Source organism: Strix uralensis, chromosome 11 (genome assembly GCF_047716275.1).
Source record: "Strix uralensis isolate ZFMK-TIS-50842 chromosome 11, bStrUra1, whole genome shotgun sequence".
Taxonomy (NCBI): Eukaryota; Metazoa; Chordata; class Aves; order Strigiformes; family Strigidae; genus Strix; species Strix uralensis.
This window is the reverse complement of record NC_133982.1, coordinates 13,009,817-13,029,658: the sequence shown is the minus strand read 5'-3', so window position 1 is coordinate 13,029,658 and position 19,842 is coordinate 13,009,817. Positions and strand designations below refer to the sequence as shown.

The 19,842-nt window shown below is 53.7% G+C and overlaps 3 protein-coding genes across 5 annotated transcripts; 1 reads left to right on the top strand and 2 right to left on the bottom strand.

Moving 5' to 3' along the window:
* Nucleotides 1-398: 398 nt before the first annotated feature.
* On the bottom strand, nucleotides 399-2,691 carry KBTBD13 (kelch repeat and BTB domain containing 13). Its single transcript, XM_074880470.1, has one exon. The coding sequence runs from the start codon at nucleotides 2,213-2,215 to the stop codon at nucleotides 833-835; it is 1,383 nt and encodes a 460-aa protein (XP_074736571.1). The 5' UTR covers nucleotides 2,216-2,691; the 3' UTR covers nucleotides 399-832.
* A 969-nt stretch (nucleotides 2,692-3,660) lies between these two features.
* On the top strand, nucleotides 3,661-8,781 carry RASL12 (RAS like family 12). Of its 3 annotated transcripts, none has more exons than XM_074880473.1 (6): nucleotides 3,661-3,876; nucleotides 4,756-4,872; nucleotides 4,974-5,030; nucleotides 6,154-6,227; nucleotides 6,321-6,511; nucleotides 7,334-8,781. In XM_074880473.1, the coding sequence occupies exons 2-6, from the start codon at nucleotides 4,764-4,766 to the stop codon at nucleotides 7,716-7,718; spliced, it is 816 nt and encodes a 271-aa protein (XP_074736574.1). In that variant the 5' UTR covers nucleotides 3,661-3,876; nucleotides 4,756-4,763; the 3' UTR covers nucleotides 7,719-8,781. The 3 variants fall into 3 exon arrangements, with proteins under 3 accessions (XP_074736574.1, XP_074736575.1, XP_074736573.1); XM_074880474.1 differs by lacking the exon at nucleotides 3,661-3,876 and adding an exon at nucleotides 4,442-4,488; XM_074880472.1 differs by lacking the exon at nucleotides 3,661-3,876 and having other exon boundaries at nucleotides 4,508-4,872.
* On the bottom strand, nucleotides 8,719-16,993 carry SLC51B (SLC51 subunit beta). The gene is made up of 6 exons (XM_074880475.1): nucleotides 16,811-16,993; nucleotides 13,050-13,149; nucleotides 11,525-11,899; nucleotides 11,042-11,185; nucleotides 10,170-10,260; nucleotides 8,719-9,383 (listed from the first exon to the last, which is right to left on the bottom strand). Exons 2-6 carry the CDS (start codon nucleotides 13,087-13,089, stop codon nucleotides 9,164-9,166), a joined length of 870 nt encoding a protein of 289 aa, XP_074736576.1. The 5' UTR covers nucleotides 13,090-13,149; nucleotides 16,811-16,993; the 3' UTR covers nucleotides 8,719-9,163.
* Between the last annotated feature and the right edge of the window lie 2,849 nt (nucleotides 16,994-19,842).

The following is a 19,842-nucleotide window of genomic DNA, read 5'->3' as shown; positions in this document are numbered from 1 at the left end:
CCTCTGATGAGCGCCAGCACTTGCCACCCCGTTGGGTCCATGGTGGGGCTTGGCAGACAAGCCTGGAGGAGACGATAGCTGGCTAATGCACTTGGGGGGGTGACGGATGGGTCCCAGAAACCCCTCAGTGCATTAAGCACCCGATGCCCAGCACATGCTTTCTTCACGCCCCCACCTCCCCACCTCCTCCCAGGACCCCACTACGTCCGGGAGCGGCCATGGAGATCTCCCCAGGGAGCATGGGCTGCGTGGGAACCATGCTCCCACGTATGACTCTGAAACGGAGCCGCAGCTGAAAAAGCATTCAGCGGGTAGGAGTGAGCCTTGACGTGGATCCCCGTTAGGAGGTATTTTCCTTCAGAAAGGGGGGAAAAAAAAAAACCCAAACCAAAGAGTAATGAAAACCACATTTTTTTTTTTATAGCTTTCCTTTTAATTCTGGGATATAATGAATGATTTCCCATCGGAGCAGAGAGGAGGTGGGATGCTGCACACCTTCAGAGTGCGGTCAGAATAAATAAAACCCATATTTGCATCTTTCTGGTATCTGTCCTCTGCAGAAGCCACGAAGCCCTGCCTGCGGTTGGCTCGTGAGCCCACGTCTGGTAGGACTTTGCACACAGCCCATGCAGTGCAGGCAGAGGCAGGCAGCAGCTGCCTGCAGCCCCTTTCCCTCTGGCAGGGTCTAGTGTCACCTCCAAGGCCCAACATGACGCGTCCCTGGACCTGAGCACGGCTCCGCGGAGGAGGAGAGAAGCCCGTGGGGGGCAACGGATGTGGAGCCGAGGCCACGTGCAAGGGGAGAGCACCCTGACGTGGGATTGGCGGCCACCTACATCGCAACGTCGTGGTCGCGTCTCGGCAGCCGCAGGAGGAAGGTCTGCAGGGAGCCGCTGCGCGGGAAACCTGCCCGCTCCTTCTTGAACCTCCAGGTCTCCTCTTCCACGGAGTAGAGGAGCGTCAGCATCTTGTTGACGGTGTAGACGGTGTCACCCCTGATGACGGCGGTGAAGAGGGCTCCTTTGCTGTTCAGGAACTGCCCGGGCAGGGCGGTCCACTGCCGCGACGTCAGGTTGAAACAGTCAATGACGCAACGCAAGAAGTCATCCGAGGGGCCGTTACGCATGACGTAGAGGTTGTCGCGGTGGGCCACCATGCAGTGCCCATAGCTCTGGTGCCGCTTGAGCTCGGTGACAGGAAGCCATGCATCTTGCTGGGTCTCGTACTCATAGATGACAGTGGTGTCCAGTGGCTTCCACAAGCAAACGAAGATCTGCCCCATGGCTTGGGCACAGGGTGCTGCTGCGCTCGGCTGCGGTAGGTCAGAGACGAACGTCCAGGTGCTGGAGGCCACGTCGTACCTCTCCACGGACTTCAGTGAGATCTTCTCATACTCCCCACCAATGGCGTAGAGGTAGCCCTCGTGGCCCACCAGCCGGACGTCATAGCGCAGCTGATGAGGGCTGGGGAACTCGCTCCAGGCGTTGGCGTCAGCATCATAGCAGAAGCTGCTCTCCACCACCTGTTTGCTGGCCCCGTAGACGCCACCCACGATGTAGATCTTATTATCCATGGTCGCCATGCCGGCTAGGAACGTGCTGGCACTCAGCGGCAGGCAGGAGAGGGTCCTCCACGTGTTGGTCTCCTCATCCAGGTAGCAGATGGTCCTGGAGAGGTCCTCCAAGAACTCAAAGGTGGGTGTGTGGGCTCCCACTGCCACGAAAGTGCTGGGCAGGAGGGTCTCCACGTAGGCCAGCAGGTCAGCGGAGAGGCAGTCCAGGTACTCCTTCAGCTCGGCGTAGCTGTCCCTGATGTAGAGCGCGGCGCAGTGGAAGAGGTCCAGGAGACCAAATATGGCGGCGGCTTGGTACAGCAGGATGCAGTTATCGGAGTTGATGGAGTGGATCAGGTACTTAGCCAAGGGCTTCACCTGCAGGAAGGCGGCACACTCAACCGCCTGGAAGGTCTCTTCACTGCCAAGGACGGGCCTCTCGCCTGCCAGCACTCGCAGCATGGCAAGGAACCCGGCTGCGCTCAGCTCCCCCAGCCCGATCTCCTCCTGCGTGCTCTCCCTCATGCCTGAGCGGAAGAGGGCACGGAAGTACTCGCTGCTCTCCACCAGCAAGGTCTTCTCCACCCAGAATGACTGCTCTTCCACCCGGATACGCACCCGCTCTGGGGGCCTTGCCTGGGAGCCTTCCTCCTCTGGGGTCATCCTCACCTGGGGGCTTAGGGCTTAGCAGCTGTCGGGGGGTGTGGGGCAGCACCCAATGCTCCTCCGTGCCGTGTCCCAGCGCAGCCCCTGCTGCCTCCACCACCCTTTGATGTCTTTGCTGCGCTGCCCGGCGGCCGCCACGCCACTGCCTTGGAATATAAATACCTTCAGCTAAAGATAGCCGAGCTCGTGACCGGGGCCTTTCAAAGGCATCCGCCGAGCTCAGCTGCCCACCCAAAACACAGGCAGGGCCCTGGCGTCACCAGCCGGCGCAGGTCACAGCGGAGATACCCAGCTCTATCACGGCTCGTCTGCTGGGGCAGATGGGTTTTGCTCTCCCCACTCCCAGGCATCCTCCCTGTGATGCCCTGAAGGGACGGTCCCCACTTCAGGGTGGGCACCATGTTTGCATGGCTGGGAAAAGCATGTTGCCACACTATTATTTCCCCCCCCCCTTAAAATGTGGGGTTTATGGCCCCAGGGAGGTAACTGATGCCAACAAATCTCGGTGCCGTCCAGCCCGGCTGTGGGAAAGGGGCTTGTTGCTCCCTGAGTGTGGCCACAGGCAGAGAGAGACCTCTGTGGGGCCAGTCCCTTTGCCATCCTCTCCAGGGAGGAGGCATCAAGCAACCTGGGCAACATCTATCCCGGGTGCAAGGAGCCATAAACCAGCTTGATCTGGGGATCCTGTGGTGAGGAAAATGAAGTGCAGCAACCCCTTCTCGCCAAAAAAGTCCCCTTCAGCCACAGGGCTTGCCCCACTCCCCGTAACACCTGGCTGTGGGCAGAGACAACCCCCCTGCGACTCACGTAGAGGTTGATGGTGAAGAAAAGTGTTGTTCATGTCACATTGCTTCTTTGTGTGCTATTCACAGCTTTTTCTGGGTAGAAACCCTATTTGGCCTCTGCTGTGGGGTGCTGAGGAGGGCCAGCAACAGGGCTCACCTGGGAGGCTGCTCGCTGAGTCTCCACATGGCCACCTGCAGCTGGTGTTTAGTTTTGATGCATAATTTAAGCTGAGCAGCCCACCCTGTTGAAGGTGTATTTTTTCCTCCCTCCTTAATTCCCATCCCAGCAGCCGGGAGCTCCCAGGGCACCATGACAGCAAAGTCATTGCCCCAGAATTATGGCCTCAGCAGGTTCCCTCCAAAAAAATCTCAGTTTAGGGGAGAGGTGAGAGCTTTGAGCTTGTGTTACTGTCATTGGGCCTTTTGAGTACCCAGCTTAAAATACCACATTTAGCTCTGATTGCTTTTAAGCATCTTTGACCTGTGTCCAGAGGGGTCTGGGAGCTGGGGGTCCCCAAAGGGCTCTGCATCCCGCAGCAGAGTGATCCCCATCCTCCCCATCCCCGGGGCTTGCAGGGACTTCCATACTCCCAGACTATTTTGGGAGGGTTTAAAAATATCCCGCCTGCATTAACGGGCAATAATCCCAACGGCGCAGCAGCCCCGCATGGCCACGGAGCAGCCTTCACCCCCCGGCTACGGCCCCCCATAGAAACCCCTCGGGGCCAGCTTAGGGGCCGTATCCTGCGGTCCCGGGCGCTGAGCCCCATCCCAAATGGCTGCGATCGCCATGACAACGCTGACTTCAGCCTCCGCCACCTACTCGGGCTCGGAGCCCGCTGGGTGCCGGCTGATGGCTTGGTGCGGGCAGCGGTGAGTACTCCCCGTGCTCCCCTTTCCCCCTCGGGATTGTGCCTTTTGGGTGGAAAAAGGGCTTTTTTTCCCCCCTGCAAAGCCTCTGCCAGCAGCAGAAGGTGGCTGTGCTTAAACGCATCTGAAGGAGCCGGCAAGCGGTGGGCAGGCTGGCAGCGCAGGCAGCATCGCTCCTGGGTGCCGCTCCTGCCTGCGGGAGGTGCAATGAGCGCACCGGCCTCAGCCCAGGGGAGCAGGACCTGGCTTTTGCTTGCTGGGGACACAATAAGGTGCCAGGGACATGGCGAGGTGGCCGCTGAGCAGAGGCGTGGTGGGTTTTGGGACTGGGGGCGTCACTGCCCGAAGCCCTGGGAGCTTGGGGGGCTGGCGTGTGCCTTGCCGGGGGGACCGTCCCCGGGGTGGCCGGGGCAGCGTGTCCAGCCCGGCGCCGGCGCGGCAGCTTTCCTTACAAGGAGTTTGGCTGGGGCCCGAGCGGCGGGAGCTGCGCTCGCCTCCGCCTGCCTCATTCATCGGCAGCCCCGGCGGTGCAGGGGCTGCTGCTCCCCCAGTCCCGGCCTCGGCCCCCCGCGCACCCCGGCGAGCCCCGCGTCTCCTCCGGCGGCGGGTTTGAAGGTGGGAGGCTGCGTTTCTCTTCTCTTTCTGGGGTGCGAAGGGTGGGTGGAGGGATGAGGAGGAGGGGGCCCCTCTCTTTGCTTGGGTGGGATGGTGATGCTGGCCACCCTGACTCCAGGCTGCGGATGGAGGCGAGTGGATCCCCCTCCCCGGTGCTGCTGAGCCCCCCTTACCCCCAGGCTGGGGCACCCCACCAGCCAGGCGGCGAGAAGGTCCCCATCCGGCATGGCAGCGGGTGCCCCACGTCCCCCCCGCTCTCTCCCGCAGGACGGAGGATGTCCTCGATGTTCGGCAAACCCCGAGCCGGCGGCGAGCGGCCACCCCAGAGCCCCCTCACTGAGTGCAACGTGGCCATCCTGGGGTGCCGAGGGGCCGGCAAGTCAGGTGAGATGGGCGCCCCACCGCCACAGGGATGGCCGGGCATCGGGAGGGTGCCGGTGCCGGGGAGGGACACCTGCCTCACCCACCTCTTTCACCTCCTGCAGCTCTGACCGTGAAGTTTCTAACCAAGAGGTTCATAAGCGAATATGATCCGAACTTGGGTAAGACGCTTTCTCCACGGGTGTTTCTGGCCCCCCCATTGTCCCCCATGAGCTCCCATGGAGCATCCTTCCCATCTCCTGTGTTTCCCACGAATATGGCATTTAAGGGGAAAAAAAAAACCCAAACCACCCAAAATTACATGAAAAACAACGGAAGGGCTGGATTTGACCCAAACCCGCCTGTAAAAACAGAGGTGAAAGCAGTGCTCTCTCCGCGGGCATGTCCCACGGGGGAATGTTGGCTCCTTACATCACCCCAAAGAAACTGAAAGCTGAATTACTGGGGAGCATCTCGTGATTCTTGCTCACTCCTGGGGGTGTTGGGCAGGGGAAGGGCTGGGGGAGCGAGTGGGGGCTGCAGAGTGGGCGGCCCCAGGGGCTGCGCTTTGCAGCAAGTGGTTCTGGGCATTTTTTTTTCCACTCGTTTGAGTAATTAATAACTATTTTCCTAGGCCTGACTCCAGGGCGCGGGGAAGAACCATAAATGATTTATCGGGGACATTAGGGAGATATGGACCTTGTCCAGGAACCGACTCCAGCCCCTAATAACTCAGCGACTCTTAGGAAAGAAGGATAAATCCTTTCCTCCTTGGATCTTTTTTGGGAATGTGGTTTCATCTTCCCACGTCAAAACCTTTCCGAAATGCATCCGTTAGGACCCAGCCAGAGAAGGCATCTTTCTCCCAGTGGAACAACTCAGCGGCTCTCCCTGCCTGCCCCCCTTCCAAAAGAAAGGGGTGCTCTTTTTGCCTGATTTATTGGGAAACAGCCCCAGTGTCAAGCCGCTAGCTCGCTTTATCTTGCCAGGTCGTGGCATTTAGATAAGGGCTGAGCCCCGGGTGCAGCGATGACCGTGCCGGGCTCCTTCCCCTCCCTCCTTCTCCCATGGGAGCCCACGCTTGCGGCATGGAGGGAGAAATAACTCCTCCCAGCCGGCATCATCGCCAGCCCCCCCCCAAATAACATTGTCTCAGGAAGGAGTGAGGTGGGAGGCGTTGGTGGAGGATGCTGCTCATCAGGGGCTGAGATATTTCTGCGGTGTCCCAAGCATCCCGGGCTTTGCTTGGCTTTGGAGAAGACGGGATACCCCAGCCCATCCTCACAACCATCCTTCTCCTTGCAGAGGACACCTACGCCTCGGAGGAGCTGGTGGACCAGCAGCCTGTGCTGCTGAAGGTGATGGACACGGCCGACCAGGTGAGGCACCGGGGCACCGTGGGTGCCAAACGCCCGGCGTGACGTGGCTGGACCACGGCTGGACCACGGCTCAGCCACTCCTCTCACCCCCAGGATGGCCCCGGGAACTGCGAGCGCTACCTGCGCTGGGCCAGCGCCTTCCTCGTCGTCTACAGCATCGATGAGAGGAAGAGCTTTGAGGGCTGCCAGAGCTACCTGGAGGTCCTCGCCCTGCACGCAAGGGGCTGCCAGCGCCGCTGCCCTGTGCTCCTGCTGGGCAACAAGCTGGACATGGAGCAGTACAGGTATCGGGCGCGGGGCAAGGCTGCTTTTTCTCAGTGGGGGAGAGCTCACAGATCCCCGCCCCTATCCATCCAGCTGGGATGCAAAACCCAAATCTGAATTTTTTTGTGGTTATTTCCACCCCCATCGGTATTTGCCATGTTCTCCCACACTCCTGAGGTTCCTGTTCTCGTGCCTGGGGAGGGTTGTGCTTATTTTGAGTCTGTTGGTATATTCAGCGGGATGATTTTGGCTGCGTGGTAAGGCAGTGTCACTGTCCCTGGACAGGGCTTGAGCCCGCTCCAGCTCCTTGCTCCCCTCTAGATGTGCCCTTTCCCTGGAGCGCCTCCTCGCCCCGTCCCCGCTGCCAGGACTGGATGTCCCTGGTGTGTTTTTCTGGCCTTTTGTGCCGCTCTAGGGCCGTGCTGAGTGTTGGTTCCACGGGTCCTTGAGTCACATGAACCCCCCCATGATCCCAGCATGGATTCTGGCAGGAGACTTCCCCCTCCCCACGGCGAGGACCTGCCCCATCTCCTCTCCACTGCCCAGCATGATGCCATCACATCCAGCCCCCTGTGTCCCTGGCACATGTCCCCACTGGGCATGACCCCCCCAGGGATCCACGCAGCCAGTTACTCCGGGATTTCAGGAAAGGCAAAGCCCTTTTGGAAACATGTCCCCTGCTTGTCCCAGGACAGGGGACAAGCAGGTGCTGCCCTGGTGCTCACTGGGAAGCAGACACAGGGTATGGGGTCTGTTGCTCCCTGCCTGCACCCCTCGCTCCTCTTTTTGGGTGGTTGCAGCGCCCTGAGGGATGCTGCACCCATCCCCTCCACTCTCACCAGGCAGGTGCCCGCAGCCGAAGGGATGTCCCTGGCGAGCCGGTTTGGGTGCCTCTTCTACGAGGTGTCGGCGTGCCAGGACTTCGCAGGGGTGCAGCACGTCTTCCACGAAGCCGTGCGGGAGGTGCGGCGCCAGGCGGAGCGGAACACGCCTGCCCGGCCACTCTTCATCACCGAGGAGCAGCCCTGCCCGCCGGTGGCCACGCCGCTCGCCCTGCCCACCCGCCACGGCTTGGCCAGCTGCACCTTCAACACCCTCTCCACTGTTAACTACAAGGAGATCCCCTCGGTGGCGCAGGCCAAGCTGGTCACCGTCAAGTCCTCGCGGGCTCAGAGCAAGAGGAAAGCTCCCACGCTCACCTTGCTGAAAGGCTTCAAGATATTTTAAGACGCGTCCCTGTGGGCTGTGGAGGGGATGGTGAGAGAATCCCACAACCCCCCCGGCTCCACAAGGGCCGAGACCAGCCGTGACAGACTCATGGGCACCGCAGCAGCTGCTGGTGGACGGTGGCTCCAGTCTCCACGCCGGGGCAAAGCCTGCGGTGGGGATTTGGCGAGCAGATGGGGTGCCAAGAGGCCGAAATCGGATGCAGCATCACTCTGCCTGCCCCCTCCCCAGCTCACGTCGCCCCCTGGCCAAGCGCTGCTGCGGTGTTTGCACCCTGTCCTGCTGCCGGCACTGGGGACCAGCCCGGCTTTCCCTGCGGATCTGGGTGGTTCCTTGAGCAGCTGGAGCCACGGGCACCACCGGGAGGGCAAGGGACGTCCCCAGGGCCCCCCACCCACCTTGGGCACCTGAGAGCCCAGGAAGGGAGAATTAATCATTAATCGAGCACAGAGGCACCCGTCTCGTTCGTCTCACGGGTCCCCTGACTGAGCAATAAGTAGGAGGAATTTTTATTTTTTTTTAATCCAAACAAGAAAGGTGCAGATATTGTTTCAGCCAACTAAAGGCCTCAGGTGTCCTGAAACTCATTCCCATGCATTGAAATAAGTCATACCAAAATAGCTGGTTTTTTTAATCAACTTTTTACACTATATTGTTCCTTTTCAAAGGCTTTGCAAGGAGTGATGCTTCACTGACGAGGACACGCTCTGAAAAGCCTTTGTTTAAAAGACTGATGTATTTCCAAAAAGCTCTTTAAATTATTTCATGGCTTCTACAAGTGCCCAGTGATGGGCGTGAAGTGAATCCTAAAAGCAGACCAGGGTCTACCTGTGCCCAAGCCGGGGTCAAGGGCTGCACGTTCAGTTTCATTTGCTGTATCAGGTTAAATGCTCTGCTTCTCCCTGGAGTTGTAGTTATTCTGCAGAGTAAAATATCCACGTGTATATTTGTACATTATATATATATATATGACCTTATCGAGAGAGAGAGATATTCAATATGGGTTTTCAATCAACCACTTTGGAAAGTATTTTAATAAAGACAATTTCTGAAAAGAACAAAAGCGCCTCCGCTTCAGCGTGGCTGTTTTCCTGATGGGACGTGATGGCACGTTCCCTGGCTGTCTGCAGGAAAAGCTTCTCACTTCCCACTTCCCACTTCCCGCCCCGGCTCGGCTCCCACCGTTTGCGGCAGGGGCAGGCAGCATCTGAGGGAGGGGGTGAAGTGGGTGTGGGAGAGGAGGCTGGAGGCAACTGAGAGCAGCAGGTACCGACCAGCCAGCCAGGAGCTGATCCGGGGCATGCACAGCTTTGCCTCAAGTCCAGAGCCGCTTCTGCTGCTTTTTTTTTTCTCTGTTTCTCCAGGCTAAACTGCATGTTTAAACTTCCACCACTACAAATTGAGACATTTTGATATATTCCTTAGGGCTTTGACTTCAGCTGCCATTATAAGGCATCCTCAGAGCTCTCTGCATACAGAGATGTGACGGTCCCGTCCTTCCACTGGACCACCACTTCTCCCAATCTCTGATCCTGGGGCACCGGCTCCTGCTTGCGTGGTTCATCCGGGCTGTTTTCCTGCAGAGGCATCAGGGCTTGCTTGGCTTCCAGCTCAGCCTGCTGCGTGGTTTGCACGGCTTCTCTGAACACGTAGATCTTCCTTTTTCTGCAGGAAAGGCATACAAAGGAAAGGCGGAGTGAAACAGCGAGCATGCGTGTGGGGGCAAGTATCTACCCCTGGTGACAGTCACATCCATCTCTTCACACCTTGGCCTTGGGAAGGGGCAAACCCTGGCAGCTGCACTGTCACAGAAATAGTCTGAAATGTTTGAGTACACACAGCCACGGGGTTCACACTCGGAGAACACCACTTTGCCCAAAGCAAGGCAGTAACACCTGGCAAGCCATCATTAAACTGAGAGCACGGCACACTTGTAACATTAACTCTTTTTCTCTCATTTTAAGATGAAAACTCTGTCCCAGATGTAACTTTTCTTGCTGTAGAAAACACCAAGTTGCTCCTCAGCTGCAGGGTTGTTGTGCAGCAGTACAGCCCAGGGGAATATTGTGGGAACGCAGCTGGGAAAAGGCTGGGGAGTCCTTCTCCAGAGCCCCTGTATTTATGGGAGAGCACCTCACACTTCACATTGCACCTCGCTTCCCTCCCAACAGCCCTGAAGAGCTGTTGCAGGTGTTTTACTGCTGAGGATCCAGGGCCTGGAGAAGGGAAGTGGCTCATTCTGAGTGACACACGAGGAGAGCAGGGAGCCAGGCAAGGTTTTACAATGAAGCACAGGGAGTTTCTCTTTGCTCTTCTCCCCATCACTCAGGGCTTGTCCTGCCCTGCGTCTCAGCATGCTGCCCTGCTCTGCCAAACCCACGTCTGTCTGCCTGGGGGGAGGTTTCAGCACACCACCACACACCAAAAGACCCCCGAATTTTCCTGTCTCACCTGTTTCGCACAATGTTAATGGACAGAAGGAAAAGACCCAAAATCATGGCCACGAAGGAAAGCACAAGGATGGAGTAATTCCACACTGATGCTGGGGGAAAGCACAGAGAGGCAGCGTTAGCATGCACAGAGCAGTGTGACCCGCAGAGCCCAGCCAGGCGTTTTCTGAGGATACCCAAGCTCAGAGTGCCATGGCTGTGCTGGCGTCCAGCTCAGTACCCAGAACAGAGCACCCAGGCCCCATTTTTGGGATAACCTCAGGCAACTCTCCCTCCCTGGGCAGGAGACTTACACAACTGCTCTGTCTCTCTCACTCTGACCACACGTGCCTTTTCAACCCTGCCCGAGAGCTGGGAGTGACTGTACCCCAGGGTGGGAGCAGGGCTGGGAGCTGCAGCATCCCACCAGGAGCACTGCTAGAAGGGCCCCTCCACCCCACAAACTTTCTCGCCGCTGCCATGCTCTGGCGGGTAGATTTTGCCTTCAAACACTGGCTGGGGTGTGCAGCACAGATGGCAGCAGATGCTGCACCCTTGATTTTGTGGCTTTGAAATTGATCCTTGGGGCACTGACCTGCTCATATCAACCTGCTCCCTCCACCCTACCAAAATCACTGGTCATCCCAGACCTTTGCTCTCTTGGCAGGATATATGCCTGGAAAGAGGCTGAACCCCTCTCTGGGACGAGACACTCAGCAAAGCCTCATGCCTCTCTTCACCATGGCCTGCTTCTTCTGGAGAGGGTTTGTGTATCTGGGGTAAATCACCTCCTTGGGTAATTCCCTCAGCATCTCCATTAAGCAGGAGGGTTAACAGCCAAGGACCGCGTATCTCTATTTCAACTCTCAACCCAGCAACATCAATGGGACTTACGGTCTTCTCTGCGGAAGAACCAGAGCAGCTCCTCCAGCTCTTCTTGATTTATACCCAGCACAAGGGTCGCGTTGCCTGCTGTGTGGTCATACATGTGTGTGCTGGCAAGGGCTGCAGCGAAGTACCTGTCTTGCTCTGCCTCGGCTGTGGAGGAAAAGAGCAGAAGGATGCAATGGTCACTTGCTGTGATACTTCAGGCTAGAAATGGCCCTCTCCATGGCTCCCAGGGCTGCCCAGCACGTCTCTCCAAGCAGGCAGAACACAGTCGTGAGGGCACAGCTTTATCTCAGGCACCGAGAAGTGGAGAGCGTTTCTAACTCACACTGCAGATCCCATTATGGTGAGGCACCCAGGGTTGGAAGGACCCCAGGGCGCTGACTGTGTCTTTCCACATTCCCCAGCAGCGTGTGTGTGTTTGTGTCTGTGTGCGTGTACATACAGATGTATGTATGTACCACTGGTCCCCAGGTGTGCAGCACTTACCTGCTTTCTCCTCGCACACGCTCCTGCCTGCAACATCTTGCCATCGGGCTTTGAGGCCTGTCACACTACTGAGAGCGACTCCTTTCTTGTTTGCCACCAGGTAGCCCTGGCTGCTGCCCAGAGGAGAGAGCAGCGAATTCAAGCAGTCCCAGCTCGTGTAGCCCCTGCTGCCACAGAGACTTGTCTGCACTCTGTCAGCCCCCACCGCGGAGAGACAGCTCTGCGTGCCATGATTCATCAAAGAATCGCCTTGCCAAGACCAGTCCTGGAAATCTGACTCTGGATTACAGTCCTCCAGCAATAAATTCCCATTCATCGGGCTGGCTTGTAAACACAGCTTGACTTTAGCATTTTTCATCAGAAAAGCTCCAGCGTCTGCAAAGAAACCAGCATATGAGTGTGGCCATCCCGTAAGCGCAGGACATATACGCACACAGAGTGTAGGGCAGATGGGAATGACAAACAATTCTGGAACTGGGAACAGCCTAGGGCAAAAGGCATTAAAGACACAAACTTTCTCCAGTCCAGCCTCTCTCTGTCAGGGCCACTGGGCTCATAGATGAGCTCTCCCTAACCCACGCTTCTCAGCAAACATGGCTCAAGCACGTCCTTTTAGGTGGGTCCGGGGAAGCCCAGCTAGACTTGCCCTTGCAACTGGCACCGAGCTCTGTTCGAAGCTGAATCTGTAGCTGATCCCCAGAGAAGAGATGACAGTAAGCTCTTCTCCTAGACTTGAACGTTGATGAGCCCTTTGGTGTGCTGGCTGGTGCCAGCCCACAGCCCTGTGCAGCCTGGCCCAGGCTTAGCCCCTTCCTGCCGTTCCTGGGAGGTGGGAGGCTGCTCTCTTGGTTAGTTCCAAGCAGCAGAGGAAGCTCAGACCCTTTGGGGAGCCTCATTGCTGGCTTCTGCTTTGCCTCTGGGGACAGACACCCTGATGTCCTGCTCCAGCTGGATGAACTAGGAACTGCCTCTAACATCTCTGTTTCTGGAGAGCCAGAGGAGCAAGGGTTTGGGGCTCAGGTCTTTCCAGTTTGGCTGTCTAACCTTAAAGTGTCAGCTGGAACATCCCTCTGAAGAGCAGAGGTGCACAAAGTCCCAACAAACATTGATACCGGGTTTTAAAAAAATCAAATCTCCATGTGTCAAGTGTCTTCCTTGGTGTCAAAGAGACTGCAACTGTGCTGTGGGTGCAACTTTCCCCATGGTGGAGCCAGGCTGTTGCTGGTGTATGCTGAAGAAAATGGGCCCATGGAGAGGAAGAAACTGTATTTCCAGAAAACTAAGGTCTTTAGTGTATGTCTTTGCCATAATACTATCTGTATGTGTTTGCCCTCAGCCAGTGAGGTGCTTGTAAGGTCAGAGAACAATGCTGGAAAACTCTTGCATGTGTACACCCAGCTCCACTCTGCAGACAATGTCTTGTTGTAATCCGTGCTGAGAGCCTGTGAGAGCCTGTGAAGAGACACAGCCTCAGCACGTGTGACCTACTTTACCCATGCCATTATCCTCTAAGCCAAGACTCTACCTTGCAGCAGGAAAAAAGGGATTATCCAGAAGAACTTCATATTTGTCCGTGAGCTGGGATGGATCACGCCTTCACCAGTGTTCCGTCAGTGTCCAGATGCCTGGGAAAGAGAGACAAGAAGTGAGGGATAACCTCGCAGCGTCCTCTGCTAGCTCCCACTGTGTGGTGCCACTGGTTTTATCAGTGGAAGCCCTGGAAGTTACATAAATTATTACTCAGGGGGACTGGAGATGGCAGGCCAGAATGTTTCTCTTCTGGTGTCTACAGCAGATGAAAGGAGACAAAAGCACAGTGATGATCTTTTAAATTACGCTGCACTCATGCTGATTCTCCTCCCTGGTCCAGCTCTGTGTCAGAGAGGGGATCTGATGTACCCCCACAGCTGTGACATTGTTCTCTTCTGCGGACGTGAGTCTGAGCTGCCAGGATGGGGTGCAGACAGATGGTGATTCCGGGAGGCACTGAAGCGATAGCAGAGTGGCTCTGGCACAGGTCTACTGCCTGGCATTAGACCCCTTGCCTAGGTGACCCTGTGCAGATGCGAGCTTGGCTGCTGAGAGCCAGCCCCTCCCCAGCTAACCTCGCTGCTTCCCTCCTTGCTCCCCTGCCACGATCCTCAGAGAACACACAATCTGTGGACAGGGACTACCTGCTGCCAATCCATGGATGGCCGAATAAGGCTGTGGAGATGACAAAGTGGAGGGCTCAGCTCCAAGAGAAGGAAAAGCCAGCTTCCCATTCAGGCAAAGGTATCTCCCATTGCTCAGGGAAGCAGAAAGCTCCTCCTTGACCTTCAGTCCCTCATTTGTCAGTGGCATCAATCCAGTTTTTATGGCTGCTTGTCCACCTCAGTTCTTCAGCCTCCTCTGGAGGGACGTGACCCGAGCAGAGGGCTTTCCTGGCTGTCCACGGTGAGTTACTCTGAGACAGTTGGGTTGGCTCTCCCCAGCCCACTGCTCAGCTCACTGGCCTCATCCGAACCGTCACCCACCCGCAGGTGAATGACACCATGACACACATGCATCTCTCAGACATGCTGGCCCCACAGGCCATTAATTATTACATGAAGACTTAGACTTTTACGACTGTTTGATACTCCCAACTTTTATCCACCTTTGTAGTGTGGCCTGGCACTGTCTGAAACTGTTCCCTGGCAATCGCTCACAAGCATGTTCCACTGTGCCAGGCGTGTCAACAACGCTGCTGCTGACTCCTCAGGGAAGCATTTGTCCTATCGGTTATAGACCTAATGATTGCTACTATTTTTCCCCACTTCTCAATGTCTTCACAATTCAAAGTTCACATTTTATAGCCAACCAGGCACGCAGGCTTGCTCCCTGCTGCCAGAAAACCACCTGTTAGCAATTCTTTGAGAACAGGACTCTCAAACACGTGGTCCACTTTGACTCTGTATTTCAGAAAATATGGGTAAAGCTGCTCCCTGCAGTTAGGTATGCCAATTACCTTACCATCCAGGTAACCTTTAGCTTATTCATATGGATCACTTCTCAGAAAGGAGGAAATAAACTCTTGGTGCCAATGAAATCAAGTTACAAGTCTGTTACACCCTACTAAGAAGTGCCACTTGAATGTGCTAAATCTTGCTGTGCAAGGCTTCTGTCTAATCCTTTGTGCAAACAGGAATATTTGATGTGCATGTTGCTGATTTTCTCCTAAGGTGTTTCATAACTTGCTGGCCACCTCCTGGTGTCCACACTAAAACTGCCACGCACAGCAGGGATGCTGAGAAAGCTTCCAAAAGTACTTCACTACTTCATAAAGTCTTCGGCATTACCAAATCCCTCCCAGACATGGGAGGCCAAAACGTCTCAGGTACAATACAGTAGCAGAACGGATATTTATCGTGCGTTACCAGGAAATTTAGGTGAAAGACTTTAAGAGAAACCGCTGTTATTTTAAAGATCTTTTACATCTATATCAAACTGAGCAAACTAGTTTGGAAGTTTCATTCATCAAAGCTACAAACCCAAGTGTTCTCAGGACAGTGTATCTACCCCAGCGGAGAGCCTGAGCAGGATTCAGAGCACTGCCTGCACCACCAGTTTCCCCAGTAAGGAAACAGTGAGTCCCACAGTTGGGCTAGATATGCTCTGGAGAGTTTGGATCTTCTAGCTTGAAAGAGAGATTTTTTTAGTCACCTCCATCTTTCCCCACACAGCTGCTCTGCCCCACTGCCCACATCCCGCTTGCCCAAACAAGCTGAGAATGGGTGATGTCTTCTCCGTTGCTCCCCTGCCCGCACATCTCAGCAGTCACTCTGGCTGCTCTTGGATGGGGATGAGCCCTTAGATCCGGACCTTAGACAATTCTAAGCTGTGGACTTTGGTCTCCTAGCCCTCTGAAGACACCCAAGACCCTTCTGAGGTTGCTTCCCGGCTTGGGTTCAACATGGGAAGCTCAAATGAGAGAAAGCTCATGTGTTTTATGTTTGTATGGAAGGAGGTAGAAAGAACAAAGAGGCCAGCACCTCTCAAGGAAACATTTTACCTGTGTTATTTTGTGTTTATATTTACACCCAAACAATTCTGTAATTTCTTTCTTCTTGCAAATGGGATTTTCACATCAAAAGTTGCAAAATTTGTATGCTGTGCATACTTCAGGAACAAAGAGTCACCCGCCAATGCGGCCCCAAATCCTCCTGTTCAAAACCAGGATCTGTGGACTTTGGTGGCATCCAATGACATCTCAAGAAAATAGAGAAAAATGGCAAGTGGCTGCTTTTTGCTCTACATATTGATCCCAGCACTTAAATGGTAAAATCATTCCCCGTGATGGAAGCCATTGGAGATCTGAGACCCGTCACACGCACAAGGTAGAGGTGAGGTATATGTGCTCTAAAGAGTGACATAACCTGGCGAGCGGCCTGTGCCGTGCAGGAACACGCACGTCCCCAGCTGCACAAGGACACCCTTCATCCAGGGCACAGCACACAGTGCTGTGAAACCACCATGTGCTTTCTGTGTTGGTTTTTATCAGGTTGAATACTCAGTTGCTTACCAAGCCAGATGTTGCCCTCACCCTGCAAATGAGAAGTCTTCAGATACTTACTATATTGATATAAGTAAAGATGGGGAAAAAAGCTCTTCTGGGAAGACCATCAAGTAGAGCTTCTGTTAAGATGATAATGTCCTTCTGGATACTCTACTCACTACACAATATGGGACAATGCACCTATAACATCCCAGTCTTTGTACAATAGTCTCCTCTTGTCTTCCAGACTCTCTCTCTGGTGGTTATCTTATCTTAACTGATTGTATTAAAATGCATCAGTTATTCCAAACACATTATAAAAGTGGGATGCCCTGTCTTTGGGGTTCGTAGGGGATATACAATGGCACACCACAGAGATAAAATGCATGGGTTGGTTTATAAAGGTACATTAAGGACTGATTTCAATTAAAGAACACAAGAAAATTGTTTAATATTTAAAAAACTAGAGCAAGAAGGCAGTCTGTACTATTTTTTAACCTTTTTAAAGTCAAAAGTTAAAGAGCAAATCTGAGTTATATTAAATATTTTCCTTTGACTGCTTTCCAGGCTGTTTATATGCAGGAGTTATCCCAGCCTGCTTCTCATTTGCCATTCAGTCTCTCCTTAAACAAGTTACACAGTCTTCTTAAAATTTCCAAGAATCTGAGCTTTCTAACTGAAATAAATAAATAAGCCTTTCTTTACAGCTAGCTATAAATTAACCGACCGGCTAGTGCAGCAGGAATGTCCGTTAATCTCCGTTAACTCACCAGAAACATGCAGTTCCCAGCAGAGAGGAAGCTACATTTCTTCTTTAAGCACTGCTGTCTGAAGATACCTCCTCTGAGCACTCGTCAGCGCCTTACTAAGGCGACAAGGTTGCCTTTCCTCCTGCTCTCAGTAGGCTACGAGCTGTGATTCATTCTGCTCCTGAGTCATGTGTGAAGGCCAGTCCAACAGTTGAGGTTCACTCCAGTCCCTGAAAAAAACACACCTCTTTAGTGGGCCCATTTACAGCATGAGGTGAATGACCTTTTCCCAAAGAATGAACCGCAGGAACTTCCAGCTTATTTGCTCAAGCTATTGGTGTAACCGGTGTTAAAAGGGCACGTCGAGTAGAACGACACTCAGTAATAAGTTACCCTGGGGTTAAAATGAATGATAATGTTCACTCTGCCTGGCTCAGTCCTCATTGCATAAAGGAAGCATGTCCTGATAAAGCAGATTAACCCTTTTTTTTTTTTTTTTTTTAGTGAACGGTCATTCTAAGGCTCTCAGAGCATCTTATAAGAGCAACCGACTTTGCAGGCAAAGCACAACGCACCCATCAGAGATTTTGCCATGCCTCTTTCACAGGTGCTGGCAACAGTTGGCTAAGTCTAAGAGGCTTTGCAGTGTCCCAAGGCTGATGTGCTGTCCTTTTGCGTCAGCCACATTTGGAAAGGAGGATTCCTCCTCCCTGAACTACCTGATTCATGGGTGGAGCTGCATATGGCAGAGCAAGCTAGATAGCTCTTGGTGATGGGCTTGGAGCACACAGCTAGCACTGGTTAGCTTAAGCTTAATGGGAGATGGACACAGTCTCCATCTGTTTGTCCTGTTCTCGGTGTTTTCCAGCTTGAAATAGTGTCTTTGGCACTGTTCCTGTTCCTTCGAATCCCACCTCCCATCTGATTCAGAGCTTCCTCTGGCTGCCCCTGTGAAATTTCACCCAGCAGACACACATACTCCCCAAACAGAGATGTTTTACTGTTCAGTGTCAGCCTGGCAGCGATCGGATGGGAGCTCTCACTCAGAAACGCATCCTTCAGGAAAACAAGAGCTCCTCTCTGCTGGGGGAGGCAAGCCGAGCCGGGACATCACACCACGCTGTAAATCATGCAATCTTTCCTCCTCACGTCAAGCTGGATCATTCAAAAAGTGCCATCACACTAGAGAATGCTTTTCTAGAGCGTCATTGTGACCTTTCCATTGCCAGGGACAGGGTACAGTGACAGACCAGCAAGTGGTCTCCCAAGCTACACACCCAAATCCTCTGGCTCACAGCCTTTGAGAAAGGCACAAAGAAAATGCCTGGCCCCTGTAGTGCAATCTCTGAGTAGAGGGATAGAGACACTAGCCATGGTGAAGAGGTGACTAACTGGTAGAGGGTGACTGCAAAGCCCCAGAAGGTCCCTTTTCATCCCAATTTCCTATGTGGCTTGATTTATGTATCTATATTTTAATTAAAAAAAATAATTTCCCCAATTGCTGTGTGGAAGATGGGCATGATGGTGTAACTAGTATTTCCCTCATCCAAAGCCTCTGAAAGCTGGTGGAGAAACCTGATCAGAGGACACAGAGTGACTGCAGCCCCTGGGAAGTCACGGGCAGCTCTGTAGCTCCTTCGTGGCCGTTTGGGTCCAATCCCGCCTTTGGGCTGTTTGCAGAAGAGGTGTCTGACAGCTCCTCTCGCACAGAAGACCCCCAAAGCCCTACTGCTGCCCCTGCAAGTTCAATGTCCCACAGCCATCGGTGAAGCGATGGGCCACCTCTGCTCACCTCCCAGGGCTGGAGTCACACGGGTCAGGGACAAGCCTTAGGGCACTGGCACAGTGGCTCCTATTTCACTCCCCACGCCCCCCAGAAAATAGTGTCAGGATGCAGGTAGGTGGCCGAGATGCCTTTAGGACTCTGCGTGATGTACATGGAAAAAAAAAGTTTCCCACTGGTTAGAGTTGGCCCTTCTGCCCAGTAATCCTCTCCTTCTCCAGAGGACTGCGAACACGCTCAGGAGCAATTTCTTCAGCAACAGCGGTGAGTGTTTTATTTCGTATTTCCCTTGACAACACTGGTACTCTTTAATGGGAGATATCTTTTTACTTCTTGGAGACACTTTCAGTGTCTTTGGCTAGGAAGCAAAGTGGAGATTAGGACGTTGATTTGTGTTCTGCTTCCTCCTCAGATTTGTCTTCACTACTCTTAGGAAGAACTTGTCTGACCTTGGCGTTTTAATTTTGCTTATCTTTTTTGATCCCTTCTGTGTCTTTGACCCAAAATGCCTGGTTACAGAATAACTAAACATTCAGGGTTGTTTTTTTTTTTTTTTCCATGTAAAAAAGCAGAGTTCAAATGCAGCAGGAAAGCAAGATTTGTGAGCTTTGTGTGTGTGTGTGTGAAACAATCAGATTATTTCTTTCATTCCGCTGGAAAAAATTACAGTGAAATAAATCTTCAGTTAAAATTCATGCACACTGTGTCCAAGGCATAATACTAAATAATAGCCATAATCTGTTTGAACTGTACAGCTGTATCAGAGCTGAAGATGAATTACTTGGGAGCGAGTATGCTGGAGTGAATTTAAGTCCACTTCATAAACTCACTGCAAATGAAACATTAATTACTTCATGCGTAAGTCTGACAAAAACTCAGCATGGAGTTTCAGTATTTCCAGGAGCCTTAGCTGCTGCCAGAACTGAGAATCCATCTCCAGGGTTTAAGACCCCTGACGAGCAGCAGGTGAAGCTCTGCACAACAGTGCGGATGTGCCACCGACACCTTCAGTGCCTCCCGTGCCAGGATCCAGTACCTGGAAATTAACACCGAGCAGCAGCTGGATGCCAGGTTTGAATTCCCAGCTTTCAAGCCATCTAGACACACATGGTACGTCCCTGACATTTCTGAAGTGCTGGTGATAAATCCAGGGTTTCACCCAAGACCTCGAGAGCTGGCATTCACCGACACGACACAGGACGTCTCCTTCCAGCAATTGCGCTGTCTGCTTCTGGAAACCATGAGTATTTTTCAGCATCTGAGATATTAT